We start from the raw sequence: 10108 nt of genomic DNA, 5'->3' as shown, positions 1-10108 counted from the left end.
ACTAAATGATTGTGTCGAATCTGCGGTTAACTTTCGCAGTCAGAAGAGCAAGATGGCGGCCCCTGCTAAACAGTAAGTTGCAAAGGAGCGACGCGATTGCGTTACTGGGTGAACACCATTACATGCGGTTGTTTTACTTGGTCGTGGTGATTTTAAATAACGTAATGTACAGTAGCAGCCGTGGTGTTATAGTTCCGGATGTTACGTGAAAGCGACGGTTCGCCTCCTGCTGCTAGTTAGCCACATGCTAACGTTATGCTAACCTCGCTCAGAAAACATCGTTAACGTTTATAAAACCGGGGTCCTTTTATCAATAACAAATATAGCTGCTCGTGCCACTGGGGAATGGAAACAGTATAGCTTCAGTTAGCTTTTTGCAAATTGCTGATAATACGAGTTATTGTCTATTACTGAGATAAACTTGAATGATGAGGGACAGTTTGTTTCTAAATGCAGATAGTTATCCTGAAGATGAATAATAAAAGCCCGTGCATTTGTCCCCTTTCCTCACATGTTTTACGACTGGCATGTGAATACACGTATATATGATTTAGGATGACCGGGTTGACGAAGCCTTGTTTGCTGGCTGTCCACAGGTACGGGCTCATCTTGTCCCAGAAGAAAGGAGTCTCCAAGAACCTTCAGAAACACTCGGTGTTTGAGGATGACTCGGATGATGAGGTGGGCAAACGTAGTTGTTGTAAGCATGGCATTGTTATTTACAAATCACTGCATGCCATATCTGGTATTTTCACTTTTATGGAAAGTAAGTCTATTTCTGTCAAATAAATAATTAAAAACAACATATCCAGGCATCAGTTGGCATTCAAGCAGACTTCTTCCCACGTATACTGAATATGTTTCGTTCCTCAGACCACAGTCGGGGAGAGTCTGCAGAAAGAAGCTGTCAAAAAGAAGATGATGAAGCAGGTGAGAGGAAGAGTAAAGAGGCTCAATGTGACTTCAGTCCACTTCATGCTAAAAATAATTGTAATCTCTCTGCTCTCTCTTGTTCTAAAGACGCGTTTGGAAATGCATAAGGCTCTGGAACAGGACAGCACTGTATATGACTACGATGCTGTGTACGATGACATTCAAAAGCAGAGACTTGAGAGTAACAAAAAGATTCTGGGGGGCGCTGACAAAAAGGTAATCTCATTTATGTTGAACAGCTGCATGTGTCCGCATTTCAGAGTGAATCTAAAGGTTAGAAAGTTCTGACTTTGTACCGGTCTAAGAAAAAGCCAAAATGTGAGCTTGAACATTCTGATTGAATATTAACATCATGTGTTTTATTGTCCGTCTGTCTTTATTACAGCCAAAGTACATCCACCAGTTAATGAAAGCAGTCGAGGACCGAAAGAAAGAACAAGAACGAAGGGAAGAAAGGAAGATCCAGAAGGAAAGGGAGGCAGAAGGAGAGCAGTTTGCAGATAAAGATGCTTACGTTACCTCTGCCTACAAGCAAAAACTGGAGGAGCAGAAGGAGGAGCAGGAGAGAGAAAATAGACAGGCAGCGATTGAAGGTTCGACAACTGTTTTTAGGCTGTAGGCAGATACAATTTTGTGTAATAAATTGTATTGTGCTCCTTCCTTAGGGCACACAAAGCATGACTTGTGGAGGATATGTTGTGGAAAAGAGGCCACTTCATATGAAACAATGTAAATTATTGGTTTGAACTACTTTACTTTTCTTTTTTTTTTATAGCGGCTTTGGATGTGAAGAAACAAAAAGATCTGAGTGGCTTCTATCGGCACCTGCTGAATCAGACTGTAGGAGAAGAGGCGATACCGGATTCCTCAAACAAGTCAGTCATAGCTCCACGTTGCTCGCTTATCCACAAGCACATAAGCACACATCCATCTTTGAAAACTATTCTAACCCTGTATTTGTAATCTCTCTGTTCCCACAGAACTCAAAACTCAAAGGTTTCTAAAGACACAGAGAGGACTTCACCTGTGACCTCATCCATGTTCCAAGACAAAACCCCAAGTTCATGCAGTGACAGTGAGGAGGGGCATGAGCAGAAGACTGGATTTAGTAAGCCTGGGGCAGGCTCTGCCCACTCAAAACGCCAATATAGACAGAGGTCACCTTCATCAGGGAGCGGAGAGGACAAGGAGAGGGACAGACATAAGAAGAGCCACAGGGATCAAGACAGAGACAGAGACCGAGGACGGGACAGAGACAGAGATAGAGACCGAGACAGAGACCGGAAGGGAAGGGATGCCAGACACGGAGGAAGAAGAGACGACAGGGATAGAAGGAAAGACAGAGAGAGAGGAAGAGACGACGACCGAAGCCGAGGCAAGGATACAGACAGGGAAGACAGGCATGGGAAGAGGGAGAGGAGCCCGAAGGAAAGAGAGAGGGATAAGAATGGGGAGAGAGAGAAGAAGAGGAATCCAGAGGAAGAGAAGAGGAAGGACAAAGATCAGGAAGAAGAGAAGGAGAGGAAGAAAGACGAGAAGGCAGTGAAGGGGGACAAAAAAGAGCCAGAAAAGAAGGAAGAAGTTGAGGAACAAAGTAAGGAAAAAGAAGACGAACAGAAAGAGGAGGAAGAAGGAGAGGAGAAGGCCAACAAGTTTGTAAAGCGCAGCACGGATCAGACCGTGAGTTCGGCGAGAGACCGGTACATGGCCAGACAGATGGCTCGCTCGGCCTGTAAGACTTATATAGAGAAGGAGGAAGACTGAGAGAAACGAACATCCCTGAACTGCACACAATCTCAATACAGTGGATAAGACTAATGTTATTTTATGTCCGTCTTTATCAACGAATCCCATGAAAACATCACAAACCAACACTGAGTTAATGTCTTCTTCTGTCGATACCTTCATGTAACCTAAACTCATCGTTTCTCACTAAATAAATACACCTTTAAATACTTACGTTTCAAGGCTCATTGATGTATAAATATTGCTTTTGTTGGGGATTATTTTCAACCTGGTGCTTTAGTGAGTAATTACAGCAACAGTGGAGGTGGAATTGACTCCAAAAAGTAATGTATAATTTAAATTGGAATTAATATGTCAGCTTGTCCTGCACTGTGGCTTACTGATGTAATCATTTTGGACAACAGTAGAGGCAGAGGGGACTCAGGTTTTGACTACACAGACAATTTATTGTTGGTTTTAGTCTTTCTGTGGGATTTGTTGTCAAGAAAAATATTGCCAACCTTCTGACTCAATAAGCTGCAGTGGACAGATTCAAACAGCAGAGTGCGCTCACAGTCTTCAGTGACGACCTGGACAACATCCTTCTTTTGGACTTGAATCGGGGGTTATTGTTGTATAAAAATAATGCTGATTTATAAATATGAGTTTTGGCAGAGTGAACCTCACAACAAAAATTAGTGTATATAGGACATTTTATCTTATCGCTTAATTCTGAAGAAGTGTTGAACTACATGTGAGCCATTGATGTTGTGTTTGATGTCTTTTTGTTTAACTCCTTTTCTTCTTTCCAATGTAGTCAGAAATGAGTTAATAAACTGATTTATGCTCCACAGTTTCTTCTGTTGCTGCCTGTTTGTTCTGCCGTCCAAAAAGTGTCAAAGAATTGAGATTTGTGCTCAGAAATCGAAAGGTAACGTTTATTTCACAGTTAGATGACAGAAACGTGCTACAGCTTTACAGGCGTTGCACAGGAAGACATGAATTTTGATTTGGGCAGCGTTGGTTTGCAGGAATCTTCTCGTGTGTGTCTCCTGTTCTTCTGTGTCAGCTTCTAATTGTAAATGGTGAAGTTGGACCACTGAAACAAAAAAGAAGAGTTTGTTAGTATCACCGTTAAAACTAGTCACACCAACCGTGCACAACAGGAAATAATAGTCTAATACTTCATTATGAGTACTTTTTTAAAAACTTTTGTTACATAATATATGTAATTTATAATAATTACATACTTAAGAGACATTGTTAATGCAGCATAATTTGTATTATCATATTGTGTTATTGCTACTTCTGCAGATGATGTGAATATTTATGCCATCTAGTTAGACTCGCCTCACGCCAGGACATGTGGATCACTCCGTCTGTTGACTTATCATTGAAAACATCTGGAAAGAAAACAAACCACAAATATGTTTTTCTAAATGCAACATAAGTTCTTAAAAATGGTGCCAGTCCTCTAAAGGAATGTGATCGATGGTTGTCACTCACTTGACACCTTTTCCAGGCGCAGCATGAGAGTGATGAAGCTCTCAATGGAGATGGATGACTGGTCCGAGTACCGGAACGTCGCCATCCTCACCATGATGTCGTCCATGTCCATTCCTGGTGAGACCGTTACAATTGTGAATATGAAGCATGTTCCCCTCAATTATATTGCGGGAAGCTTTTTATTCTGTTTTAATTATATTTAAGTTGGTAATTTACCTGCAGCCTTAATTGCTTCATTGAGCTGATCTCCAGTCAGCGATCCAACCTGGTTCACATCTGCACGATGGAACTGTTTCTATAACAAAAAAAAACATTTACCAACATTTAGAAACTAAGTACACTTTAAACATGAACGTCAGCTTTTTGTATTATTAACTACAAATTAATCTAATTTTGAAGTAGGCCTACTGGGTAAATATGTTTGTTGCATTACCTGGTATTTGGTAATCTTCTCCCAGAGAGTCGAGAATTCAGTGAAGGTCATAGTCATCCTTTGGTCGACCTTTGCATGTTAAGGGTGACTCATCCAAACAGATGCAATTTTAACAATTTAACTGTGATTTCATTTTGTCGTTCTGGCATGTTTGTAGGTTTATTAAGATAAGAAGAAAAGAAAAAAAGAAGAAAAGCAAATCATGTTGAAACATCAGAATTGTTCTGTTGAGGATACATCCACCATAGTGATCATGCTCCTGCAGGTGTCCAAACCAAAGCCATTCCATGTGCCTGTGGATGGGTAGAAACAGAGCAAGATATAGTGCCATGATTCACAACAAAGCAATTAGTGTTTTGAACATTTTTTCACTCACCGTGAGGGAAGTTGTCATTCAGGAGCTTCTGGAGCTGCCTTGCTTTCAGTTCCCCATACTGACAACAGAAAGAGGGATTGAAATCAGGGAAAAGCAGATGGACGAGTGTAGAGCAGGGGTCTCAAACTCAAACGGTCTTAGGGCCGCTGATGGTATTGTCCTCTAGATCATTGGAGGGCCATGCCAACATTCTCCTCTCCCTTCTACTTCACGACGATGTCAGTCAGGTTTGAGACCCCTGGTGTAGAGAGAGAAAGAAATCACACACCTGATCAGCGTAGCGGCTGAACATGGTACGGATGGGATTTCCTTGGGTGGCGGCCTCATCGTCCTCCATGTCCTCTTCATCGTCCTTGTCGATATTGTTGCCTGGTGGCTAAACACGACACGTTAATAGATCAGACATGAAATTGACAAACTCAACTTGCTCTCTCTAATTCGTACGTATGCACTTTTATTCCCTACCTTGGGAAGAATCAAGTTCTCCTCCTCTCCGTCTGCGGTTTCGTCGCCGTCGTGGGGGCTGGATGGCACATGGACACATAATCACGTTATTAAAGGTCTCCATTGGGACTTCCTGTACATGTCAAAGATGGTTAAGTTCTTACCTGATCTTAGTCTCGGTCTTGGAGTAGATGGTGAGAACGAAGTCTGCGACCATGTAGGGTTGGATGGTGGAGGGAATGATGACATACTCTCCAGGCTTCAGACTGTGGAGCTCGATCACATCCCTCTCGTAGGTGTAAGACTGGATATGCTTCATAGGTCTGTTTCTTTTGAAGAAGGTAGACCTCAGGGTTCCTTCCGGTGTCTGTGCAGAATGTGAATTTTGTTTTCATGTAATGAAACTGCTTCCTGTGCATTAAATTGCATTATTCATTCATTTATTTATTTAAACGTTAAATGCAGAATGTGCTCTGTGCAGAGGTGAGATGTTTGTTCTTACCCCTGCTGGAATCTGTTGGATGTGAAATGTGAAAGAAAAAGTCATGATACAGTCTTTAAACACCAAAAGACAATGCCTGTTTCATAACTTTTATAATTGCTAATTGGTATTTTGTATCATTTAATCATTGTTTAAATATATATTAGAACCCAAATTTAGGGTACAAACCTTAAAGATGCTAAGTCCAATTGGGTAGTACTCTATCTTTTTGCGTTTCTGCTCCTGAGGTTTCTGCATCAGAGAAATGGCGATGTTTTCGTCTGCCTTCTCCTCCATGTCGATGACAGTCACCTCCATGCGGAACTGAGGGTTCGTCGCGAAGGAACCTACAGCTGATGATGAAGGAAAACGCCGTCAGATGACCTTTATGGCGTTTTTTTATGTTTGCACACAAAGAAAGACGACATCACAAGATAGAAGAATGAGTCTCACAGGTAGACAGGCTGCCGCCTGCAGAGCTGCCTGCTATCCAGCTACCGTCATAAGTCATGGATTTCCACTGGCAGGTGAAATCGCCGTCAATGAAATTGGGGGTCTCGCAGCAGATGGACATCATCTTGTAATGCTGGCAGAAGTCCTCCAACTCCATCCTAATAGACAAATATATATACATTTACACAAAACCAAGGAAAAAGGCCAGTTGTAAGCAGAGTAGTTTTGAAATTATTTCACAAAAAAAATTTTTGAGGAGGGAAGTACATTCATCATATCTGTTGGTGAGAAAGCTTATTTACCAGAACTCTCCATCGTTGCGGTCAAAGCACTTTTCCCGATCTTCTGGGCTAACTCTGTTCCACATGTCAGACCTGAGCACAAGAGGAAAGTTAATATCTTTCTCCAGCTGGAGTGCAGTGTGTGTCGTTATGACATGAAATTTAAAGTAGCCTACTTGTCACTCCACTTTCCGTTCCACTCCTTTTGACCCCAAGGGTTCAAGAGACGCACCAGCCTCACTTTGGAACCGTAAAGCATAATCTGGGGACGAATCCAATAAATGACAAATCAGAAACAAAATCTTGCTGGCAATTAAACTCCAAAGGCTTTTATTTGAACCCTTCTCTTGCCATACATGACATTTACCTCGGTGGTTCCTGTGATAGAGTAGGCGTGTGCATCCACGATACCGTTGTCTGCAACGGTGTTCACCAACACACCCTGCAACAAAGAGAAGAGATACATCACACCATTGACATTTAGTCATTTATTTTGCCACTCAAGAAGTAGCTTCTTACCCCTTTCTGGGCAGTCCCACAGCAAATCATCGACTTGCACCCGGTGGCTCTGGTCAGTGAGCTCCACAGCTTGAGGTCATGGCCTGTAGTGTGGACATCCTGGAGTTCGTAGGTCATGTTCAAGCCTCCACTGAAATCCTTGCAGGCCTCCGATGGCAACCCGGTGCTCATGTCTGCGTAGGAGCCGCACACTCTGAGGGAGACAGAAACATAAGACGTCAATGCAACGCTGCCTGTGCAGGTCATGGACACCATCCATCCGTGTTGAGGGTTTAGTTAACGTATACGACGCTGAGTGAGCTGGTTTTCGTACTTGGCGTATGCTTTCTCCAGCAGGGGAACCCAGAACTCATTTTGAGTCTTGGAGTACACAGACAGCAACTGCTTGTAGCGTGTTGGCAGGTAGTCATCAATGACAACATCCACCCACTTTCCGAACCTCCAGAACTGACACAGAAAGGACGAGGAAGAATTACAAGTTAGATCCGGGAGTGCATGGTGAAAGCATCGTTTTAACACACTCATGTATCATTTAATCTGTTACCCTGAAGTGGAATATCCCAGCGTAGTCCTCGAAGGTCTGGTCCATGGGCACAACTTGCACAAACAGACCTTTCTGGAGTGTCAGTGAGGAAAGTGCAGCCAGAAACCAGCAGTTACCTGTTGCAATGAAACAAGCAAATCAAACAATGCCACATAGATCACATGTATATAATCAAGGTATTCGAGATCCTTGCTTACCCACAATGCCTTGACCAAAGTCAAAACGTGTGGCTCCTTTGATACAGAAAGTAGGATCATCGGTGACGTTTTGTGCCTTCAAGATGTCCTGGATGACAAAAAAGAGGAAATCAATCAGATGTAGACATGCATGTAGAATCTACAACGTGATGCTCGTAAGTAAAAACGTATTATAAGGTGTTTTACAGCTGGGCGAAGCCACTCCACTTCCAATTCCTGGCGATAGCTCAAATCAGCCAAGTCTCCCAGAGACTGGTTGTTAGGTGGGAAGGTGTTGTCCACAAACAGCCTCTGTCTGCGGACGTAGCTGTCTTTCAGTTGAGCGTAGTCTTGGTTCTTGAACTTGTCAGGGTTGGAGGGGCTCCCCACGCCGCCGTCCTGGTAACGCATGTTGATGATAGAGGCGCAGTTCCCTGATTCAGGCATGTTGACGAGAGGGCTGGAGACAAAGTCTGTGACACAAGCAGAAAGAGGAACATGAGAGAATTCAGAATCTGATGTGAAACGCTGCATCTGGGAGATGGACGGAGACAGTTACCTGGGAGACGGCTGCAACCAACTGCTGCTTCTTTAGAAGAGAAGTGACTTGGAGGTGCCCGGTCTGGTCTCTGCAGCAGCAAACCCCTGGCTTATATTCTCAACATTTTACGTAAAGCAGGAGTCTGACCCGCCCCCCAGAATGTATAGAAAAGCCAAAATGACAGGCCTACATAATTGTAGGGTTTGAACTTGTTTTGTTTTTTAACGTGCATGTTTTTTTCCTCATTTTTTCACAGTCAGTTCATTGAACATGAACAAATTGTTGCTGTGTCCAACTTTGAATTAAAAAAAGGGACTGTAAAAAAAACAAAACAATAAAAAAGGCTGTCAAATTAGCTAAATCTGTCATAGTCTTTCTTTGAACATACATAAAACAAACATCTTCAGTGACTTTGTCTCATCAAATCTGCCTTGAATCATTTTGAAACCAAAACAGTCAGAAAAAAAGTTTATTGACAATGCTGTGCCATGTAAAAGTGTACACCTAATTTTTTTCGAGGTTAGGTCTTTGGCACAAACATGCAACAACCATAAATAGGTCATATTAATGATCAGGGCTGATGTAAGGGATTGCATGTTCAGTGCCCTGAAATAATAGCTACCGAACCGTTGCAGGATTCCTGCATTAAACAATGTACCACACTCTGATAAGCAATTCAATCAGACACCGAGCAGGAAGCGAACATACGTATTGATTTCACCGTACATTCACACCTGCGGCAGGAACAAGGTGTGCTACATCGGCAAGTTCTGTCAAAAATCTCTAGGAATGTCCCTTATAGTTAGATTTTCTGCTCCTGCAGGTTTAGAGTTGCCCTCGAGACAAATCATGTCTGGACAGGACAGACTGTATGTATGCCGGCGTCATACGACTTACAGCCCTGCTGCACTATATGCAAATAATCAGAGGGCTACATGCAAATAATCAGAGGGCAGAAAAAGCAGTCAGCACAGAAAGTACATATCAAGACATATCAGTGCAAGATGCAAATAATAGGAATTCTGTCATTCTTTTTGGACAATCAGGTGTCTGGAGCTGTGCCAGACTGTTTGTTTATGTTTATGGCCCTGATGACAAGATCAATAATGCTGAACCAAGGTCAGAAAATACTGATATTTTAAATATATAATAAAGTCCATCTCTACGTTTGTCTCTATATGTGTGGTAGACTGGTGACCTGTCCGCTATAGCACATGCCGCTAAAAAGAAAAGAGAGAATCTAAGCTTGCTATAAAGTTGTCAACCACTTCACAGTATACACAGTGTGACAGGATCAGCTGACCCTACCAGATACATGTCAGATAATATACAATATATATCCCAGTGCACGGGGAATCAAAACATCACATAGAAATCATTTGGTAATGATGTGTTTGTTGTAGATGTAACTAAATAGATTTACTCAAATACTGTATTGACAAATTTGAAGTGGGAACGTCTGGTGGAACCCTCTGTCAGGGAGGTCTTCAACTCCCACCTCCGGGAGAGCTTTGACCAGATCCCGAGGGAGGCTGGGGACATCGAGTCCGAATGGACCTTGTTCTCTGCTTCCATTGTGGACGCGGCTGTTCGAAGCTGTGGCCGTAAGGTCTCCGGTGCCTGTCGTGGTGGCAATCCCCGAACCCGTTGGTGGACACCGGAAGTAAGGGATGCTGTCAAGCTGAAGAAGGAGTCC

At 42.8% G+C, this 10108-nt stretch overlaps 2 protein-coding genes across 2 annotated transcripts; one reads left to right on the top strand and one right to left on the bottom strand.

Moving 5' to 3' along the window:
• Positions 1-21: 21 nt before the first annotated feature.
• On the top strand, positions 22-2886 carry nsrp1 (nuclear speckle splicing regulatory protein 1). The gene is made up of 7 exons (XM_084028807.1): positions 22-72; positions 597-681; positions 874-930; positions 1021-1149; positions 1319-1526; positions 1709-1808; positions 1914-2886. The coding sequence occupies exons 1-7, from the start codon at positions 53-55 to the stop codon at positions 2695-2697; spliced, it is 1383 nt and encodes a 460-aa protein (XP_083884933.1). The 5' UTR covers positions 22-52; the 3' UTR covers positions 2698-2886.
• Positions 2887-3730: 844 nt separating this feature from the next.
• On the bottom strand, positions 3731-8333 carry LOC311025312 (calpain-2 catalytic subunit-like; the record flags this gene model as incomplete). Its single annotated transcript, XM_084028163.1, has 21 exons — positions 8079-8333; positions 7893-7980; positions 7696-7811; positions 7465-7598; positions 7152-7344; positions 7000-7074; positions 6809-6906; positions 6654-6725; positions 6352-6509; positions 6088-6245; positions 5920-5931; positions 5582-5784; positions 5439-5496; positions 5242-5349; positions 4974-5031; positions 4835-4890; positions 4598-4666; positions 4381-4459; positions 4165-4278; positions 4009-4061; positions 3731-3757 (listed from the first exon to the last, which is right to left on the bottom strand). The coding sequence occupies exons 1-21, from the start codon at positions 8316-8318 to the stop codon at positions 3731-3733; spliced, it is 2169 nt and encodes a 722-aa protein (XP_083884289.1). The 5' UTR covers positions 8319-8333.
• Between the last annotated feature and the right edge of the window lie 1775 nt (positions 8334-10108).

Source organism: Eutrigla gurnardus (genome assembly GCF_963514095.1).
Source record: "Eutrigla gurnardus genome assembly, chromosome: 15".
NCBI lineage: Eukaryota > Metazoa > Chordata > Actinopteri > Perciformes > Triglidae > Eutrigla > Eutrigla gurnardus.
This window is presented reverse-complemented; position numbering and strand designations above follow the sequence as displayed.

What these genes read in the sequence shown, in the direction of transcription:
- nsrp1 (XM_084028807.1), top strand. Translation starts at nt 53, where the DNA reads ATGGCGGCCCCTGCTAAACA. An exon ending in AAAAGAAGATGATGAAGCAG is followed by an intron (nt 931 to 1,020) that starts GTGAGAGGAAGA and finishes CTTGTTCTAAAG; the next exon opens with ACGCGTTTGGAAATGCATAA. An exon ending in TAGACAGGCAGCGATTGAAG is followed by an intron (nt 1,527 to 1,708) that starts GTTCGACAACTG and finishes TTTTTTTTATAG; the next exon opens with CGGCTTTGGATGTGAAGAAA.